The sequence below is a fragment of the Ammospiza caudacuta genome, chromosome 7, assembly GCF_027887145.1.
Source record: "Ammospiza caudacuta isolate bAmmCau1 chromosome 7, bAmmCau1.pri, whole genome shotgun sequence".
Taxonomy (NCBI): domain Eukaryota; kingdom Metazoa; phylum Chordata; class Aves; order Passeriformes; family Passerellidae; genus Ammospiza; species Ammospiza caudacuta.
The window spans coordinates 7576593-7598600 of NC_080599.1; the positions used below are offsets into that span (position 1 = coordinate 7576593).

The 22008-nt window shown below is 48.7% G+C and overlaps 1 protein-coding gene across 1 annotated transcript; it reads right to left on the reverse strand.

Annotated features, from left to right (window-relative positions):
- Positions 1-16776: 16776 nt before the first annotated feature.
- Positions 16777-17709, reverse strand: LOC131559837 (olfactory receptor 14J1-like). Its single transcript, XM_058808345.1, has one exon. The coding sequence runs from the start codon at positions 17707-17709 to the stop codon at positions 16777-16779; it is 933 nt and encodes a 310-aa protein (XP_058664328.1).
- Positions 17710-22008: the final 4299 nt, after the last annotated feature.

The window sequence follows — 22008 nt, forward strand, 5'->3', positions numbered from 1 at the left end:
TACTTCAGTTCTTTAGGGTACTTGTTTCCCTTTTGATACAGACTCTGTGAGAGGTTTGTGCAATCATGGCCCCAATTATCTGCTTTAATGAGTCCCTTGAAAGCTTTGTACTGATAGTCAGTGGGGCACATTAATGCTTTAATATACTCAAGGTTTTTAAGGTACTTAGAATTTTTCTTCCTACACTCTGAATCTCGGAGAGGCTTTTGTGCCATCCTGGCCTCCAATTCTCTCCTTCAGGAGTCCATGAAGAGCCTGTGTTTGGGATGGACCTCAGTGGGACCCATTCATGCTTTGAGACACTTCTGCATTTTCCTCTGACTTTGACTCTTGGAAAGGTTTCTGCAGTCTCCTCTCAGGCCCTGAACTTCCAGAGCTCAACTCTAAATGCACCACAAGGCTCATTAGGATCAGGCAAGTCCTGACAAACCATGGCTCTGCCTTGGTTTCCCTCTGCTCCAATGGAGTTCATTAGGAAGATTTTCCTTTTACAGTTAGGGAGAAATATTTCAAAATGCTTCTAAGAAACATGTAATCCTCTTTTAAAGAGTGTATTTTATTACTGTTCTCTTTGGAGAAGAGCTGATTGCAGCATTCCGTGATTGATATTGATGTAGGGCCGCTCCTAAGGAGGTCTGGCCAGATCAGAGAAGTTGTTTACCTTGAGAGCTGATCCATTGTTGACAACCTTGCTCCACATTCCCCAACCCCATGTGAGAAACAACTTTTACTTTCAAAAATTGAAATGCTTTATTAAAACCTTGTGAAAATACAACGGAAGACTGAATAAAGGAAAGAATACAGCACCACGGGCAAAGAATTCAGTCACTGTGTGCTCATCCACAAAATGGATGTTCTGTCTTTTATACCTCTGCCCCCTCCCAAAGTCTTGTCAATCAACTCCTTCTTCTCTGTCCAGTGGTGGAGGTCACTTTCTTACACCTTGATTGGAGGTCAGGTGCTGCCATAGTAACAAGCCAACCCTCCCAAATGCCCCAACTCCTGAGGCCATCCTGTGATAACAATGCAAGGGGAAGGGCAGGGATAACTATACATCTACAAAACTTCTCTTAATATATTTATATATATATATATATAATATATTTAATATTCACCCCTTAATTTTGAGAGTCAACTGTAGGATTACTCATCTATAACAAACCCCCTTTTCTTTTTCTAGAAGTCACTTGCTTGAAAAATTAGGTAAAAAAAATTTCTCTCTCTCTTGAATGAGTGATACCAGCATCTGTCGATGTGGGCAAGGACAGTGGGAACAGGAGAAAAAAATCTCAGGTTTTCCTTAGACATACTTATTTGGTATGGACAAAAGGGCATCACAAAGGTCCGGTATGGCTTTGACTCCCATCTACCGTGCCTATGTGGCTGCTACCCTTAGTCAGTGTATCTTAGGGGTGAGTACAGAGGTCAACTCAGTCCTGACCTCCAGTCCTTGTTGAATTAAAAGACAACAGGGGACAAAAGACCTCTGAGGAATGACAGAGGTCTGGTATGGCCTTTTGTCCCAACCTTACCATGCCTGCGGGGTTGTGAGCCACAGTAGTGCTATGGAGCCTTCTTGGTAGCAAACAAAGGGGCCAACCAAGTCTTGCCATCCTTCCTTTGTCTTATTTTCTTAAAGAAGCTGTTCCATTACTTTTACAGTCCCTTGTGTACTTCTCCTCAACAGATGCTGGTAATTCTCACCCTCTAAAACAGGAAGACAGTTCTTGAGCTGGTTGGTGGAAGCTTGACTCCACTTTTTGGTGTGTTGGTGTTTTACTGGTTGTCTTTCAGTCTCTGCTTGAGAGTCAATCTTGTTTCACCCAGCCTGGATGTTACAGTCCACTCTTTGGGTTCTTCTCCTGGGCCTCTGACTCTGTTGGCATGACTCCATCCCCGCTCTGCAGTTCGCACGGCCAATTTGGTGGTGAGCAGTACCTGAAAGGGAACTTCCCACTGAGGAGTTAGAGGCTGATCTCTCCATGACTTAATCATCACCCAATCCCCGGGATTAATATTATGGATTCTGAAATCCAGGGTGGTAGTTTGAGGAATTGCCACTTTATGTCTTAGCCCTTCTAAGGTTTGTGCTACAGACATAACTTATTTCTTGGCATTGGTTTCCCTTTCCTGATAGGTGGCAACCTTCTGGGGTGAGGTCAGGAAGGGTAATCCAAACATAATTTCATGGGGTGACACCCCCAGATCTGACTGGGATTGGGTTCTAATTCTTAATAAAGCCAAAGGGAGACATTTTATCCATGACATTTGGGTTTCGATCATTAGCTTAGCTAGAGCTCTTTTAAGAGTTTGATTCATTCTCTCTACCAACCAGAACTCTGTGGATGCCATGGAGTGTGTACTTCCCAATTTACTTCCAAGGCCTGAACAACTTTCTGCAATATTCTCGATATAACATGAGTTCCCCGGTCTGAATCAATCCTGTTTGCCATCGCATATCGGGGAATGATTAATTCTAGAAGTGTTTTACTCACAACATTGGCACTGGCTTTAGCAGTGGGTACCACTTCTACCCAATGAGTCAAATGATCTACTATCACTGGCAAAAACTTCCACCATTGAACCTGAAAAGCTCAGTAAAGTCTACTTGGATGTTTTGGAAGGGCCATAAGGCTAGTTCTCACCCTCCTCTGTGTGTTTTCCTCATGATTTTCTTATTCAGTTATTGACATATCACACATCGTTCAGTTACTTGCTTAGGTATCCTGAAAATTCCTATGCATCCCTAGTCACTTAGAAATTAATCACTTAGCACTTGTGTACCCCAATGTGTTGTTCCATGTATGCCTTCTAGCATTTTCTTGGCAAGGGGTTTATTCAACATTTGCCTCCCATCTGCTAATCTCCACTTCCCTTCATTATCTTTCTTGGCTCCTATTTTAAGGAGTTTTTCCTCTTCTGTCTCACTGAATAGGGGGACATTATGCATTTCTCTCATGGGGGTTAATACTATTATTAGTCCTTTTGTCCCTGATTCAGTTGCCTTTTTAGCTTCTAAATCGGCTAAATTGTTCCCATGCGTCTCTTGCATCATCCTTTTTTGTTGCCCTTTAACATATATCATGTCCAGGTTTAGAGCAAATTTAGGGAAGAATTCCCCAAAGGAGCTCCGGTGGGAAAAGCAGATCCAATCGGCCCCTCCCCCCAACTGGTCCAGGAGGAAAAAATACCTCCTTGGAGAAAGGTGGAAAAAAACTGGTTATTAAACAATAAAACCAAAACAATATCAAACAATGAGACCCCTTGCCACTCTAAAAGAAATGACAAACTGAGAAAATCCTGTCCCCGGGTTGCAGCTCACTCAGTCTCTGATCAGTCCCTCTGGTGCTGGAATTGTCACAGGCCAGGCCCGGCCCGGTGGGCCACAGCTGCAGCTGCCAGTGCTCTCCTAGGTGTTCAGTCCAGAGCAGGTTTCAAGAGGTCCAAAGAAAGGAAAAAAAACCCACAGTCCAGGGAACTTCTTAGCCTCAGCTAGCTAACACTAACTAAAAAGCAAAAGAAGAGCTCTGTCCCGCTGTCTGTCTGCAGAAAACACAGTCCAGGAGAGGAATGTGGGGGAGTGGAGTACAGTGCCTGAAAACAAACTCTGCGCCTCTTCTCTCCCCCCCTTCACTCTCTGGAACACTCTTAAAGGTACAAAACTTATTATTCAACATAAACAGAATGAGATGATTGGGGATCAAAGCATGATATAGTCAACCCAGGACATTCCACCCCTTATCCCCATATAATTTGCTTACAACTAAAACTAATATAAATTCTAACTCTACAAGTACATACATGATACATCCATTATATAGCTATACACAGACAATGGTAATAACATTTAGCAAACAGTGATATTTACACAGATTTTATCCAACAATCAGATCTCCCTGAGGTACACATCATGTTCTTCCATTTTTTTTGCATTATCCACCATGTGCAACCTGGTCCCTGAGCAAAAACAACCCCATGGGTTTGTCTGTATTCGAGGCAGGATTAATCCAAACTGTCTTCCCTAATAAACCTGTGACATGTACCACTGGGACTTTGTCTCCATCTACTCTATGCAAAGGCTCAGATTGGGCAGGGCCCACTCAGTTAGTAGAGCCTCGGCTGTTAACTAACCAGGTGGCTTTAGCCAGATGCTGCTCTCAGTTTTTGAAAGATCTCCCACCTAATGCTTTCAGTGTGGTTTTTACAGTCCTTTGTACCTCTCCACTTTGCCTGCAGCTGGTGCATGGTAGGGGATATGGTACACCCACTCAATGCCATGTTCCCTAGCCCAGGTGTTGATAAGGCTGTTCTTGAAATGAGTCCCATTGTCTGACTCGATCCTCTCAGGGGTACCATGTCTCCACAGAACTTGCTTTTCCAGGCCCAGGATGGTGTTCCGGGCTGTAGCATGAGACACAGAGTAGGTTTCCAACCATCCAGGGTGGCTTCCACCATGGTCAGCATGTAGCGCTTGCCCTGGCGTGTCTGGGGCAGTGTGATGAAGTCAATCTGCCAGGCCTCCCCATACTTGTACTTGGACCACCGCCCACCGTACCAGAGGGGCTTCACTCGCTTGGCCTGCTTGATGGCAGCACACGTCTCACAGTCATGTATAACCTGAGAAATACTGTCCATGGTTAAATCCACCCCTCGGTCTCATGCCCACTTATAGGTGGCATCTCTGCCCTGATGGCCTGAGGCATCATGGGCCCATCGAGCTAGGAATAACTTTCCCTTATGTTCCCAATCTAGGTCTATTTTGGACACTCCTGTCTTTGCAGCCTGGTCTACTTGCTCATTGTTTTGGTGCTCCTCATTACCTCTACTCTTGGGAACATGAGCATCCACATTCAGAGGCAGCTTCCCTAACCTGGTAGCAATGTCTTTCCACTCTTCAGCAGCCCAAATTGGTTTTCCTCTACGCTGTCAGTTGGCCTCTTTCCACCTCTCCAGCCATCCCCACAGAGCATTGGCTACCATCCATGAATCACTGTAAAAGTAGAGCTTTGGCCACTTCTCTCTCTCAGCAATGTCCAGGGCCAGTTGAACAGCTTTGAGTTCAACAAGTTGGCTTGATCCACCTTCTCCTTCAGTGGCCTCTGCCACCTGTCGTGTGGGGCTCCATACGGCTGCTTTCCACTTCCGGTTCATTCCCACAATGCGGCACGAACCATCAGTAAAGAGAGCGTATCATGTATCTTCTGCTGGCAGTTGCTTGTATGGAGGAGCTTCTTCAGCCCGTGTCACTTCTTGTTCCCCTTCATCAGCGAGACCAAAGTTTTCACCTTCTGGCCAGTTTGTAATTATTTCCAGAATCCCAGGGCGATTTAGTTTTCGAATATGGGCGCGCTGTGTGATAACAGCAATCCATTTGCTCCATGTAGCACTGGTGGCATGGTGTGTAGAGGGAACTTTTGCTTTGAACATCCACCCCAATACTGGTAGTCGGGATGCCAGGAGTTGTGCTTCAGTGCCTATTACCTCTGAGGCAGCCTGGACTCCTTCACAGGCAGCCAAGATTTCTTTCTCTGTGGGAGTGTAGTTGGCTTCAGACCCTCTGTAGCTACAACTCCAAAATCCTAGTGGTCGGCCTCAAGTCTCCCCAGGCACCTTCTGCCAAAGGCTCCAGGACAAGCCATGGTTCCCAGCTGCAGAGTAGAGCACATTCTTCACCTCTGGTCCTGTCCTGACTGGGCCAAGGGCTACTGCATGAGCAATCTCCTGCTTGATCTGGGCAAAGGCTTGTTGCTGCTCAGGGCCCCAGTGGAAAGTGTTCTTCTTACGGGTGACCAGGTAGAGAGGGCTCACGATCCGACTGTATTCGGGAATATGCATCCTCCAAAAACCTATGGCGCCTAGGAAAGCTTGTGTTTCTTTCTTGCTGGATGGTGGAGACATTGCTGTGATCTTGTTGATGACATTGGTTGGGAATCTGACACCGTCAATCTTGCCACTTCACTCTTAAAAACTGGGTCTCTCAGGCAGGTCCCTTGACTTTGCTCTTCTTGATAGCAAAGCCAGCTTTTAGGAGAATCTGGATGATTTTCTCCTCTTTCTGGAACACCTCTGCTGCTGTCTTCCCCCACACAATGATGTCATCAATATATTGCAGATGTTCTGGAGCCTCACCCTTTTGCAGTGCAGCCTGGATCAGTCCATGGCAGATGGTGGGGCTGTGCTTCCACCCCTGGGGCAGTCGGTTCCAAGTGTACTGCACGCCTCTCCAGGTGAAAGCAAACTGAGGCCTGCATTCTGCTGCCAGGGGAATGGAGAAAAATGCATTGGCAATGTCTATAGTGGCGTACCACTTTGCTGCCTTGGACTCCAGCTCGTACTGGAGTTCCAGCATGTCCAACCCAGCAGCGCTCAGTGGTGGAGTCACTTCATCCAATGCACAATAGTCCACTGTCAATCTCCATTCTCCTTCAGATTTATGCACAGTCAAAATGGGACTGTTGAAAGGTGAGTGGGTTTTGCTGACCACCCCTTGGCTCTCCAGCTCTTGGATCATTTTGTGGATGGGGATCACAGCATCTCAATTCGTTCAGTACTGTTGGCAGTGCACTGTTGAGGTGGCAATTGGCACTTGTTGCTCTTCCACCATCAGGAGTCCTACTGCAGATGGGCTTTGTGACAGTCCAGGCAAGATGCTCAACTGCTTGACACTCTCTGTCTTTACAGCAGCTATTCCAAATGCCCATCTGAGTCCCTTTGGGTCTTTGAAATACCCACTTCGAAGGTAGTCTATGCCCAAAATACATGGGGCCTCTGGGCCAGTCACAATAGGATGCTTCTTCCACTCATTTCCAGTCAGGCTCACCTCAACTTCCACCAAAGTAAAATCCTGTGATCCCCCTGTCACACCAGCAATTGAAATGGACTCTATCCCCAAATGTCTCAATGGGATTAATGTACATTGTGCACCAGTGTCAACCAAAGCTTTGTATTCTTGTAATTCAGATGTGCCAGGCCAGTAATTCCACACAGTCCAAAAAACACGGTTTTCCCCAGCCTCTACCTGGCTAGAGGCAGGGCCCCTCTAAGCCTGGTTATCCTTTTTTCCCTGGGCATATGTCTTGGATGTTCCTTCAAGGGGATCAAAAATATTGTCATTATCATCATATGTGACAGTTCGGTTACTGGCCACTGGAGCTGCTTCCCTTCTGGAACTTCCTCTCTGAGTCTTGAGTTCACACACCCGTTGTGCCAGAGCAGCGGTAGGTTTTCTATGCCATCTCCCCATGTCTTCTCCACAATCATGCAGGTAGAACCACAGCTCAGCTCGTGGGATGTACCTTCTCTCACCATCTGGGGAACGTCTGCGTTGGGTACCAGAACCTCTGATCTGCACTGCCGAGATTTGGAGAAAACCCTCTTTAATCTCCTCCTTCAGTTTCTTGTGACCCTCCTCCATCTTGTCTTCTAATTTTTGCAGACATGTTTCCACTGCTGCAATTCTGGCATGTGTTGGGCCATTCACAGTGTCTGCATATGCTCAGAGCTTCTTTGCCATATCCAGCACAGTCTCCTCACCATCGTCCCGCTTCATTATGGCTAAAGCAGAAGCGTTTTCTCGTGGCCCAAGTCGTACAAGTTTTCTCCACATCACAGATGTGCATGGTACCAAGTCTGGATTTACAATGTTTCCATCATCTGAGAAGACAATCTCAGCCACTGCCATTTCCCTCAAGCATTGAATCCCTTGCTCTATGGTTTTCCACTGGGTTTACTGCATATAGAGATCATCTGCGCACAGGTATCTTTGTGCTACACTTCTAAGGACCCGTTCCCAGAGGCTGTGAGGGTTAGCCCCACTCATCATTCCTTGGTCAATGACAGTATCCAGTGACAGGGATCCCAAATGCCTCGCTTCAGTGCCATCCAGAATTGTAGCCTCACCTGCAGCATCCCAGAAATGGACCAGCCAACTAATTATGGATTCATCAGGTCGCCTGGTGTAATCCTTCCTTAAGCCATGAAGGTCCTTCAGGGAATAAGATTCAATATTTGCGTCTGATCTTGCACCTGCTGCTTTGACTCCTGATTTTATGTCAGGAGGCATCGAGGTTCCTTCTCCTGTATCACCATCATCATCATCATCCACTGGTCGATTAGTTTTTTCCGTGCATTTCCCACTTCTATTACCGGTAGCAACAGCCATGGGTTTAGATGCTGGCTTAGGCTCAGTATCTGGTTTGGCTGCTGGCTTTGAGTCTGGGCTGTTGGCTACAGCTTGAGTGACTGGGATAGCTGATTTATCTCCCTGCCCCCCTGCCTCTGTCTGCTGCCCTACACTATCTAACAAAGTGCGATAAGCATAGGCCAGGGCCCAGCTTATTGCAATGAGCCTTTTCTCCTTAGAATCGTTGTGGCACTTCTCTTTTAGGTATTTCCCCACTTCTGCTGTGTTCTGAATTTGGTCCCGTGGAAAATCTCAGTCTACAGGATCAGAAAATTCCTTCAGGGTTTGGCCTATATTTTCCCATTCTCCACACCACTCCGGATTTTTCACGCCTGCATCTGCTTCTGGGCCAGGGGTCTCACTAGCTCCTCTGGATATCTCAGCCCTCATTCTAGAGAAGCTGCAGACCATATAGAGGAAGCTTACCAGATTAAATACCAGAAACTTGTGGGATCTCAGCACCTCAGGATGGAGGTGCAGAGTGGCCGAGAACACCCTTGGGGGGCTCGGGAGTCCTGGAATGTTGCCAGAAGTGTCTGGTGGCTGGACTTTGATCCTACACAGGAGATGACACCTGTATGAGGACTGGGAGGGTTTCACTGGGTGAATGGTGAAGGGATAAGTTAATTAGAGTGTAAAACACAGGGTTTAGGATTTCTGTACAGGGGGGTCTAAAGAAGTAAGATGGAGGAATTGGGGCGTGTCCTCTTCTTCTTCTTCTTCTTGGCCTCCATCTTCTGTGGTGATGGTGGCACTTTGGGATTGGTTATTACTAAAAGTGCACCGGTTAATAAGGGTAGAAGGTATTGGGGAAAAATTATAAATATTGTATACGTAACTTCAGGTATAAAGATAAGTGACCGCCCCGGGGGCTTGCAGTGTGCTCATGGCTGGCTTGCTGTGCAGACCTCTGTTGGGCTGAAAGAAAATCTTTTAGATAAACAATTAATAAACACCGAGACCAAGAAAAGATCAGAAGTCTCTTCTCGTCCTTTGAAGTGTCGGCTCTTCAAGGCCATCCCTGGGCCTTTCCAGGCCACCTAAACAGCCGAGAAACCGACAAAACTGGTATTTAATAAATGTCTCTTTAACATTCAGGGGAAACGGAACATTCTGAAAAAGTGACATAACAGATCCAAAGGAGAAGAAGGAAAGGGAAGGCTGGAAAGTCTCATTCTTGGCTCCTCCTCTAACAGACTGAGTGTAATTACTAATAAATTCCCAAAACCTACTACTGGAATTGGGATGCAGGGTAGGATGAAGAAACCATAGACCATACATATCGTAAACAGAGGCCAGTATCTTTGTAAACACTTTATAAATCATTATCACCAAGGCCAGCACAACAGCTATTCGAATCTGTACCCCTCTACCATAAAAATTACTTGTTAAGGACAATAATCCTAGTGACCAGAAAGGTATTGAAACCTCAAAAAGGTCTAGAGCCCAGAGCCACACTAAGGCTTTCACAACCAGAGACATCAGGGGTTCAAGCAGCATGGCTACTAACTGCTTTAACAACAACAAACACACAATTAATAGAGCTTTTTTCCACCTTTTCCAGCCACGCATTGGGCGCCAATTCATGTATTTGTCCAGGTTTAGAGTAAATTTGGGGAAGAGTCCCCCAAAGAAGCTCTGGTGGGAAAAGCAGATCCAATCGGCCCCTCCCCCCAACTGGTCCAGGAGGAAAAAATACCTCCTTGGAGAAAGGTGGAAAAAACCTGTTTATTAAACAGTAAAACCAAAACAATATCAAACAATGAGACCCCTTGCCACTCTAAAAGAGATGACAAACTGAGAAAACCCCGGGTTGAAGCTTAGCTCACTCAGTCTCTGATCAGTCCCTCCGGTGCTGGAATTGTCGCAGGCCAGGCCTGGTCCGATGGGCCACAGGTACAGCTGCCGGTGCTCTCCTGGGTGCTCAGTCCAGAGCAGTTTCAAGAGGTCCAAAGAAAAAGGAAAAAAAAAAAAGTCCAGGGAACTTCTTAGCCTCAGCTAGCTAGAACTAACTAAAAAAAGCAAAAGAAGAGCTCTGTCCTGCTGTCTGTCCTTCTGCAGACAACACAGTCCAGGAGCAGGAATGTGGAGGAGGAGTGCAGTGTCTGAAAACAAACTGTGCGCTTCTTCTCTCCCCCCCCTTCACTCTCTGGAACACTCTTAAAGGTACAAAACTTATTATTCAACATAAACAGAATGAGACGATTGGGTATAGAAGCATCATATAGTCAACCCAGGACACACGGCCACTCCCCCTGCAGGTTTAACTTAGGCCAGACTTCCATACAATAGTGAATCATTTTTATTTTGTCTAAGCCTTTTGTGGCCTCCTGAGTGTCCCATTGACCTAGCATCTGTCCAAGAGGACTATCAGGGGGAATATTCTTCTCTTTTTTCTCATCTTCCCTTCCAAATCTTCTTCTTTTACTCAAACACTTTCCCATACTGACTGTAATTTGGTTCTTAACTGAAATCTTAAGGTGCCCCAATCTGAATGAAAACTACAGACGGGCAAAACAACACTTAATATTCTTTTACTGCTCAAGCAGTCATTCACTTTCACACTGGTAAGTATGGGGAATTTACTCACATACTCAGTAAAAGGAGGGGAACCTCACCCACACTCACGGGCTTGACCTTTCACTTCCCATAGGGTTAGGTCCCAACGGGGCTACCTCTGGCCCCTCCCTTGTACCCCTAGGCTAGGTCTGGGGTTAGGTCCCAATGGGGCTCCCTCTGGCCCCTCCTTTGTACCCCTAGGCTAGGTCTGGGATTAGGTCCCAATGGGACTCCCTCTGGCCCCTCCCTTGCACCCCTAGGCTGAGCGTTATGTCCCAGTGGGGGTCCCTCTGGCCCCTCCCTTGCACCCCTCCTAACCAGGAGGGGGAGTCCTTCCCCTTTTGGAGGCGCCTCAACCACCGATTCCACTCACTTCCCCCCGTTCCCGGCTGGCCCCCTCGGGGGAGTCCAGAAATGCGGTACTAGGGGCCCTTAGTGACGTCGGGGGTACGAGCTGCCGGCCCCCGTCTCACTCACTCACCACTCCCTCGCCTCCAACTCCCGCCACCGGTTCTTCCCAGGTCCCGGCGCTCCTCTGCGTCGCCAGTTCCAGGCTGTCTTCCCAGGTCCGGCGTAGCCAGCTGTTCCCTGGAGGTCCAAAAGGGTGGGTGGCCCTCCCGTCCTTGGTCCTCTTCAGATGTGACTATCCCAGAGGAGTCACCAAGCTGTGATAAATGGGGCCAGGAGACCAGCTCCTTCAAAAAGGCCTTTATAAAAGACAGCTCTGGCTGGGGAACCCGAGGGGTCGCGCACACCGCCACTGATGCCACTGGACGACGCTGAGGAGTAGGAGTACAGCTTTGTCTCTCGGCAGAGCTGGGGCTTCCATCCTCACGAGAGTCCTTCGGAAGGCAAATATTGGCTCGCATCCAAGGGGTATCTTCCAAGCTGGGTACTATCAAAATTATGGTGACAAGACGAAATCTGGCTCTGGCCAAGAGTGGGTGACTTAGTGTGGTTCTGATGGGCTAAAGTCAAAGTTTGTGTGCTAGTTTGTTGTTTTGAGAGGGTTCAGAGTTCCCACAGCTTCTCATTTAAATTCAGTCCGGGTGCAAGTCCTCCTGGGAGCAGGGGAGTAGGGGAACTGGTTCCCAAGGGGAATGGATACAAATCCCGGGTGAGATGGAAAGGGGAACAAATACAGAGTACAATGGGGAAAGATACAAATACAGGGTAAAATAGCAACATCGAACAGCAGCAACTAAAGGCAAGTCTTAGAATACTAACATTCAATGTTTAACAAAAGACTAACAAGGGGTACAAATACAGAGTATGACGAGGAGAGATACAAATACAGGGTAAAATAGTAACAGTTAGCAACGGCAACTGAAGGCAAGTCCTAGAACTCTAACATTCAATGTTTAACAACAGACCAACACTTCAAAAGAAGACCTTATCAACTTCATTAACATCAACTACCAATTACTACTCTGAAAAAGAGCTCTCATCCCCATGATTTCATTCCTCACAACTGCCATCTCCTCTGTCCGTGTGTATCCCTGAGCTGCCTTTATCTCTTTTCTGATCTTCCTCTGTCCCATCCCAACCCATTCCCGAGTTCTTTTAAAGACCCAAGGAGCAGCCCAGCACCATCCAGCCCCTCCTGAGTCTAACATGTCCTTTCCTCTGCCCCCAAGACCCCTGGCCATGCCCTCTAAACAACACCTCTGCAGGAGTAGCTGATGGCCCCTTCTTCTATTGCAATAAAGAGATGGAGCTGAAAGCCAGTGTCCGGTGGCAGCAGCAGCAAAGCCCAGCCGGCAGCAGCACTGGCTGAGCTCCATGGCCAGGAGCAGCCGTGGATGCCCATGGTGTGGGCAGGCAGGAGCCAGGCAGGGGCTGCTGTGACCAGCGGCGGGGTCCCGAGAGCTGGGGGAGCCCATGTGAAGGTCCGCCCGAAATAAACGGGTGACGAATGATTTTTGGGTGCAAAAATAACCAACACAAGGCACAGGGGTTTTGCAGTAACAAATCAACAAGGTGCAATTTTATTGATTATAACCACAGCTAAATATGCGTTTGGTTAAGGGATCCAGGGAAGAGAAGGGTAAGACAAGGAAAAAAGGGAGGAAAGGAGGTCAGGGAATGGGGTATAGCTACCAAAACGTGATGTCTTCGGGGTCCCGCCGCCGAAGCTCGCTGGTACACGTCTTGGGGAGATCTCGAAGGACAGTCGGACCGAACCCCAATATATATACTGTTCTTGGTTGGGGGAAGGTAACTGAAATTAGGTTTCCATGGAGGGGAGAAGTCCATTGTTTTCATGGTCGAATGCTCACATGTACGTTAAGTTTTCCCCTTCCCTGATTTGGGAGGGAGTGCAGTCCCAGTCTCTGGAAGGAGGTTGCCAGCGGGGTGCCATGGGGGTGCCAAAGGGGTACCAGAGGGGTTCTTGGTTCCTTGATGAGGGGATTCTCATCTCTGTTGGTCCGTCACCGTGGTTGAAGACAGGCAAGAGGGGTCTTCTCATGGAGCGGGGGGGGAGCCACCCCAGAGCTCAGTCCAGCCAGGTCAGGAGTTTGGAAGAAAGTCCAGTTCAATTGTCCAGAAAAGAGCAGCATGCCCCCTTCAAGTACAGCATGGCGTGTTCTGCAAACATCACTTGTGAACACACTAGATAAGCAGGAGACTTTCTTTCCCAACCAGTTCAGCAGTTTTAACCCTTCGGTAGTCTTTTCTCATGACAATTGTGAGGCAAAAAAAAATGAAGGATTTTCGGATAGACTTCTACAGATGGACACTGATGGTTTCTGGGCCAGGCTTTCGGAGCCCAGACCAGCTCCCTGCAAGCTCTGCCAGCTGCCCTGAGTTCTGGGCAGCACCAAGGGCCTCTCCCCAGCCCAGCCCAGCCGGCTCTGGCCCCACAGCTCTGCTCAGGCCAGGCTGCTCTGGGCACTGGCCCCACGGCCTCAGCCCCTGGCAAGGACACAGCAGCAGCTGCAGCTGTCACAGGACTCAGCCCCAGCCATGGGGGAAGGTGCTTGGCCAAGGCCAAAGGAGGCTCCCTGGCTGCCCTGCTCCCCTTGGGCTGAGGTGCTGAGAGCTCTGCAGCCCCTGCTGCCATCCCATCTGCCCAGGGCTGTTGGAGAATTTTGCTCAGAAATGGCTTATAGAGTTTTTTTCAGACATGCCATAATCATATACAGCTGATGGAAAAGTAAAAGACAGCTGTAAGCAGCAATTCTCAAGCCTGTTTCTGTAAACAACAAATTTCTCAGGCACATTTCTGTAAACAGCGGAGTTCTCAGGCTGTTTTTAATAAAAAGTAAATATTCTGTCCTTGGCTGGTATGGGAAAGCAAAAGTGACAAACATGGAGGCCTTGAGAACGGTTCATAACGGGATGAGAAAACAAGTCTTGGTCTCAATAACAAACCACGGGTATTGAAAACAAAAGGAGGGGTTGATGTGTAATCGGTAACCAATGATGAGCTCAGGTTTTGCAATATGTATGAACTTAATTAACACTGTTATAAAATGTGCATGGTGGATCAATAAATCAGAGTTCGATGCTGATCAAAGGATGGGTTGTCTCCCTTCGCTTCTACACAGGGCAGCACAAGAGCCACGGCCTTGGGGCCGTCAAGAGCTGCTCCTGCTCCAGGCCCAGGGCCCATGCCAGAGCTGGGGCAGCCACAAAGCTGTGCCCATTTCTGTTCATTGCTGCTCTGATGGGGATGGATCCTCAGCCACTTTGAGGTTGCTGATGAATTTTCCTCTTCCAGGGGCCTCTTCTTTCTTGAGCTCTTCAATTCAGGAATTCAGTGAGAAAAGCATAAAATATTTTTTCTAGACATCTGAACAATACAAGCCACAGCGAATAATTTAAATTTTCAATTTTTCTGTTGTTAATTCGACAGACTGCAAAAGTTAATTCAAAGTGAATAAAGTGTATTGAAAACAATGCAAAGTGAACTGCTTTTTCCTGTTTTCTATTCCTCTTTATAGATTGATATCAGCAATGGCACTTGATATTAGCCCCCAACACCATCTAATGCATTCTGAGCAGATGTGAAAACCAAGACCCTTCATGGTGGACAATCAATAATACATTGTCATCACCCTCTCCCCACCATTTCCCTCATAAAACCACTGGCACTCCTATGGATCAGGAATGGTGTGGCCAGCAGGAGCAGGGCAGGGATTCTTCCCCTGTGCTCAGGACTGCTTGGGCAGCACCTCGAGTGCTGTGTCCAGTTCTGGGCGCCCCAATTTAGGAAGGCCATGGAGGGGCTGGAACATGTCCAGAGAAGGGCATCAAGGCTGGTGAGGGGTCAGGAGAACAAGTCCTGTGAGGAGTGGCTGAGGGAGCTGGGATTGTTTATCCTGGAGAAGAGGAGGCTGAGGGGAGGCAAGGTGGTGTCAGGGCACAGATTGGACTTGATGATCTCCAAGGTCTTTTCCAACCTTCCTGATTCTGGGATTCTGTGAAACCACCCTTGGAGCAGTTGCAGGATGTGCCCTGGGCCTCCTGTTCAGAAGCTCGTGCAGCCCAGGTCCCTCAGCTTCTCCTGCCAGCCCCAAAGCCCATCCTGTCAGTCCTGCAGAGCCTCTGCAGCTCCTCCTCATTGCCCAGAACACAGAGCCCCAGAGCCAGACACAGCAGCCCAGATGTGCCCCCCTGGCCTGGGGTGCCTCTGGCAAGGGAGCAGCACCAGGCACTGCAGGAGCCTGCAGACAATTCCTGCAGCACTTGTAGGATGATCCTGTTGCCCAAGGGACGTTCCCGTGGTGCCAAGTCAGGAACTGCAATGGGGAGTGGGGCCAGAGAAGAAAGGGCAAACAGGGATGGGCTGTTTGCAGGCGAGGGAACAGGGGTGGGCAATGGGAAGACATTTGTATCAGGAAGAGGAAAGAAAGCAAAGGTGGAGCCAAGGAAATGCTCAGGGCAGTTTGGGGGTGGCTGCCTTGCAGCCCTGGCTCTGAGCAACAGCGTCTGCAGTGGGACAGGAAACTCCCAGCTGATGGGAACAAACTTTCTGGCTGACTGCAGAGGCCAGGACAAAGCTGAGTGGTTTCCCTGGTGTCCCCCAGCCCTTGCTGGCCCCATTTGTTCTCCCTCAGGTTCATGTCCCCACAGCAACAGCATAGGGGTGCTCCTCCTGCTCTGTGCAATGCAAACAGGGGCTCCTGAGCCAGTGCTGCCGTGTCTGTGCCTGCAAGGCTGGGGCACCGCTGTGAGCTGGGGGAGAGTCCGGGGCTGCAGAGGGGGGATGTTGTTGGCAGCTCCATGAGGATGCTCTGGGACGCTGCCCTGGGCTGTGCAGCGTACTGGGGATGGATCAGCCCCTGCTCTGCTGCTCCTTCCCATCCCCCCCAGGGCCCTTGCAGAGCCCCAGCCATGCTGTTAACACCCAGCCTGCCCACGGCCAGCCTGGGGCTGCTTACGGAGCTTTTCTGTGCTGAGCATTGGCCTGGGTGTGTTCTTGAGAGAGCCTGGGCAAGGAGCCTGGAGCCCCCAGGCCCTGGCCTGAGGCCTCAGCGCTGCCCCAGCAGTGCCCATGGCCTGTCCCTGCTGCAGCCCCGGCACTGCCACCCCCAGGGCTGTGCCCGGCCCCGAGAGCACTCAGGCCCTACAGCAACACCAGGGCCACCAGGGCAGCGGGGCAGGACCACGGCAGCAGCACTGGCAACACCAAGTGCTGCTGCTGCTGGGAACAGCTGCTGGGCCAGCGCTGATCTGCCCCCAGCTCTGCACACAGACATTGCTGCTGCAGCTCCAGAGAAGGCAACAAAAGGGCATCTCTGCAGAAAACTCTGCTGGGACATCCTTTAGTTCATTTAAAGCCACTGAGAGCACAGCCCCTCATTGACACAGTGTGTGGCCACAGGGAAGGTGGAAAGAAACAAAATGAGAAATGTCAGAAGAGTGTGTGGCCAAAGGGAAGGTGGAAAGAAACAAAATGAGAAATGTCAGAAGAAATGAAATTTTTTGTGGTCAGTATAAAAAAAGTAAAAATACAAAAACAACCAAACCCAAAATAACTTTTAAAGATGAATTTGATTATAAGTTATTTGCAGAAATTGGCCAGCAGTTTAATGTTCCTGAAAGCATCCAGTCATCAGTCTCCACACTGCAGCCTTGAGCTCCTGGTTCCTCAGGCTGTAGATGAGGGGGTTCAGGGCTGGAGGCACCACCGAGTACAGAACTGACAGGGTCAGATCCAGGGATGGGGAGGACATAGAGGGAGGTTTCAGGTTAGCAAATGATCCAGTGCTGAGGAACAGTGAGACCACAGCCAGGTGAGGGAGGCAGGTGGAAAAGGCTTTGTGCCGTCCCTGCTCAGTGGGGATCCTCAGCACGGCCCTGAAGATCTGCACGTAGGAGAAAACAATGAATACAAAGCAGCCAAATGCTAAAGAAGCACTAACAGCAAGAAATCCCAGTTCCCTGAGGTAGGATTTGGAACAGGAGAGCTTGAGGATTGGGGGAATTTCACAGAAGAACTGGCCCAGGGTGTTGCCATGGCACAGGGGCAGGGAAAATGTATTGGCTGTGTGCAGCAGTGAATAGACAAAGCCACTGGCCCAGGCAGCTGCTGCCATGTGGGCACAAGCTCTGCTGCCCAGGAGGGTCCCGTAGTGCAGGGGTTTGCAGATGGACACGTAGCGGTCGTAGCACATGATGGTCAGGAGGGAGAAATCTGCTCCAGTAAAGAACAGAAAGAAAAAGAGCTGAGCAGCACATCCTGTGTCGGAGATGTTCCTGGTGTCCCAGAGGGAATTGTGCATGGCTTTGGGGACTGTGGTGCAGATGGAGCCCAGGTCAGTGAGGGCCAGGTTGAGCAGGAAGAAGAACATGGGCGTGTGCAGGTGGTGGCTGCAGGCTACGGCGCTGATGATGAGGCCGTTGCCCAGGAGGGCAGCCAGGGAGATGCCCAGCAAGAGGCAGAAGTGCAGGAGCTGCAGCTGCCGTGTGTCTGCCAAAGCCAGCAGGAGGAAGTGGCCGATGGAGCTGCTGTTGGACATTCCTTCACTCTGGGCATAGTGAACTGTTGAAAGAAGACACTGACAAGCTTGGACAGATTTCCCTGAGTCCATCCTATGCTCTTTCATTAGGAATCCCCTCAAAATATTTATCTTGTTTTGAAGGAAATTTTCTTTAATTCCTTTATTTTTGATTTTGGATTTCTGCTCCTTCTGAGTTACTGCTTTATCTTCAGCATTGCTCTCAGGCTGAACACTGGGGAGCCCAGAGGGAAAACAGGCTCGCTGTGCCCCAGTGCAGTCAGACCTGCTGGCCCCACACAGGTGCCCTTTGTTCATTTAACCTGTCTCCATTTCAGCATGATCACACTTAAATCTTTCTTGAAAAATACAGTGGACTCTTGGAATTCTCCAGTTTAAAAATAATTTTATCCAAACCCTTCTCTCTTTCCCTATGCAACTTAACAGGATGGGATACCAAGGGCTGGTCTGGCTCTCTGCTGCCTGGAGTTGTGCCTACTGGGAGCTGTTTCTCTCTATCCAAGCCTTGTCCCTGCCTGTGCTGCCACAGCCCAGCCCAGCCCTGGAGGCTCAGCTCTGCCCTGCAGACCCCTCCCAGCACAGGGCACTGCCCAGGGGCATCTCCCTGGAAGCAGGGCCTTAAGGGCAGGCCAGACAAACAGAGATGCTGCAAGCCAAGGTGCTGCTGCTGCTGTCTTTAGGGAGAGGAGAGTGAGGAGGCACTTTCTGAGGGAGATCTGAGGCCCATCTGCTGATGCCAGGGTGACAGTACAGGAGTCTCAGTGACACAGCCAAAGCTGACAGCCCCTTTCCCTTCCCTTTAGGAGAAAGCTGAGAGCAGCCCTGGCCATGCAGCACCATCTCCACAGCAGGAGGAATCTGCCCTGATGGAGGTGGCTCCTTCCACCTCCAACTCCTCCCCTGCAGTGTCCATGGGGAGCTGCCAGGCAGGCTGAGAGCTGCCCTTGGCAGGTGGCACATGCCCTGGGCTGGCCAAGAGCCCTGAGGGCTGCAGGAGCTGCTCTGCAGGACAGCCCTGGGCGGCCCTGGCTGCAGCCCCAGCTTCACCCCGTGCAGCTGTCCCTGGCAGCAGGAGCCGTCCTGCCCTGTCCCTCTGACGGTGCCCAGGGCAGCCCCACTCTGCAGCACATCCTCCTCCTGCTCCTGTGCCACAGAGAAACTGGGATAGTCCTCCTGACACATCCCCCAGGCTGTGGGGTGCGCTGGCTTCAGGGGATCCCTCCAGGAGCACAGGGGACATTGCCCTGCACGCACACACTCACCATGCACAGGGCTGTGAAGATCTTTCCCCAAGTGAAATCTCAGCTCAATGTCTTCCCAATCCTGATTGCCTTCAGCCTGTCTCTGCCTGGCTCCTGTCCCCTCAGTGCCTGCAGGAAGAGCCCTCAGCCCTGCTGGGCTGGGAGAGGAGCTGGCCCTGGGAAGAGCTCTTCCTTTAAAGCTCAGCAGTAGACACAGCACAAGGACTTTAATGAGCCCCTCAGGGGTTTGGTGTTGTTTACATCAAACTCAGTCCCTGAGAGAGCGTTTTAAATAACTTCTCAAGAACTCAAAGTTAAATTGAAATTCAAAAGTTTCTAAAAGTTTAATAAGTCTCTCTGAGAAAGTGTCCCCAGGTTCCAGTTAGAGCAGAACACTGGAGGCAGTGAGGACAGCTGGGGACAAACAAGGCCAAGGTGTCTCTGGTGCTGAGCAAAGCTGGATGTGTTGCAGGAATGCAAAGGGCCAAGGCCTGAGCCCAAGCCCCTGGCCAGGCAGATCCTGTCCCTCCCTCCTTGCTCAGGGCTCTTCCCGGGATGGGCACTGGCATGTGGGGATGTAAAATGCCCAGGGCAGGAGCATGGGGCGGCCCCTGCCAGGCTGCTGAGCAGGGACAAGGAGGCAATGAGGCCCCAGGTCTGCAAGGGTCACTTGTCTCCTGCTCCTGCCTCAGTGCTTTCCTTTTTATGGAAAACAATCCTCTCTCCTTCCCAGGCACCCATTGTGGGAAAACAGGACTCCCATACTACTAACCAGTATGGTTAAGCAGAAGCCATTTATTGTTTACATAATGCACTTATTCATTCATTCTAACCCTACTGCATACACTGATCAGGCTCTTCTTCATTGGTGCCTATCTCTTGTCCATGTGTTCTGCACACACTTCCCAGAGTATGTGACTGGTTACAGTTCAGGTGGTACACAGCCCTCTGTTATTGAGTTCTTGCAGTCCTGGTATTTTGCTTCTCAGCCTTTTCTTTCTTCATTTAGCACAGTTTATGTCTTAGTAACCTTGATGAATTCCAGAGGGCTCTGATAAGAACAACTACAAGCAATATGGCTGGTGCACAATGTCGCCAAGTTGTTCAGATACATTGCTACAATTCCCCCTTCTTCTACTTGCACCAGCCAAACCCTTTTCACTGTATTCTCTACCGAGCGGGTCACCAATTTCACTATGCATGGAATAGCACAAAGCAATATAAAAATAACTACTAGTAATAACAAAGCTCCCTTTAAGATGTCTTTCAATCATCCAGTTATTACCCATTCCTCAAACCATTCATCCAAGCCCAAATCATTCATAGTCAATTTCTTCATGTTGTCTTCTAGTCGTTTGAGTTTCCTGTGAATGGAAGAGAGGTACATAAAACACATTCCTTCATAATTCTCACACCTGTGCCCATGTGCTAACAGCAAAAAATCTATAGCAGCTCTATTTTGCAGTGTGCCATGTCTAATATTATCTAAATCAGTGAGCATTTGATTTAAAATAGCTGAACTTGTTTCCACTGTGGGAATCCACAAAATCAGAGGGTTTTGGGAAAGTTGCAAAAGGCGGGCCTCAGAGACAGCAGAACTGTGATTAGAGCTAAGCAGTAGCCATGAGATAGATCAGCAGAAAAATTATTTAAAAAGTAGAAAAGCAAGGACAAATAGAACAATTGTCTGTGTATTAACACTTGTGTAGAATAACTCTCTAAGATACGTAAAAGTTTTTCTAGCAAGGTATTAGGAAGTTTGAAGCTTAATAATGGAGCTCTGTGCATTGTGTTTTAAGGCTTACAAGCAGGTATTGTATTCAAAATAAGCAAGCATTGTTTTAACCAAAGGTATGTGTGCTTATAGTGGTTGGATAGAACTGCTGTCAATATGCTTTTGCTTTGTGTGATTGGTCAAAAAACTTATAAATTAAGTTGTACTATTAAGTTCTTGGTTTGCTGCTTGGGATACGAGCTGCTGGCATCTTCGCATTGTCACAACCATGTAATGAGACTGATGCTGAAAAATAAAACAGCTCAAGACACATTCCACAGCAGTCCCGTCCTGTTTGTGGTTTGTAAATAGCCCCCAGCTCTCTCCCTTCGAAAAGAGAGACTGTGCAAAGTACTTTACGTTATTTGAATTTCATGAATTCTAATATGATATATATTTCATTAATTGCTCTCAAAAAGAACCAAATCCCCCTATCTTAAGGCACTTTCATAACACCATGTACACACTCCTCAAAGAAAGACCTCCAGTACTTGACCAGAACCATGAATCTAAAATTATTGAAAGGACATAGCCTCTCATTATGTGGGGGACAGAATATGCTTGTGTTTCTAGAGATACTGGACCCCGGTGGATTCCCAGAAGATTTATCAGTCCCTACGTAGAACACAGATCTGAAGACAACCCCTCAAATGAACACAAAGTCAGCTCCCTGTCCCACCATGCCACAGAAGCAGCTTTCTCTTGGAGATGAAGAAAAAAGAAATTCATATATCCAAACATTGTGACGAGGACACTCATCGCATGTAGACATATCCCACTGATAACATCCATATCAATCTCAAATGCAGACACACCCCTCCCTTTTCCATCCCTCTACCAGTGACCATTTATCCCTACCCCTCCCTCTTTCCCCTCTTGAAACTACTCCTTTTACCCTCCCTCAAACTTCCCTTAAAAAAGAGAAGGGAGTGATTGGGAGGAGTTGGTAAGAACTATAGGGGGAACTTAATATTTAAGGATGTCTTAAAATAAGTCAACTAATGTGTGTTTTTACCATCCACAAGTGAAAACTAACCAGTGGGAAAGAAGAAGTATGATTCTTTCGGCCATACCCTCCAGGGCACCCTGCAGGAGTACCGATGCCACCGTTGCCATCTTTATTGTTACCAGTCTTTATCAGCGCCCTCATCCGTATCCAAGTGACCACCAGCTGGATCGTCCCTCGGCCAAAACAAAACATCTGGGTCACATTGGTGAAGTCATTAAAGCAAGACAATCTTTGCATGGCCATGGAAAGGGTAGACGATCCGCTCTTAACATGCC

Excerpts from the sequence above, each read along its gene's own strand:
- LOC131559837 (XM_058808345.1), bottom strand. The coding sequence starts at position 17,709 with ATGTCCAACAGCAGCTCCATCGGCCACTTCCTCCTGCTGGCTTTGGCA.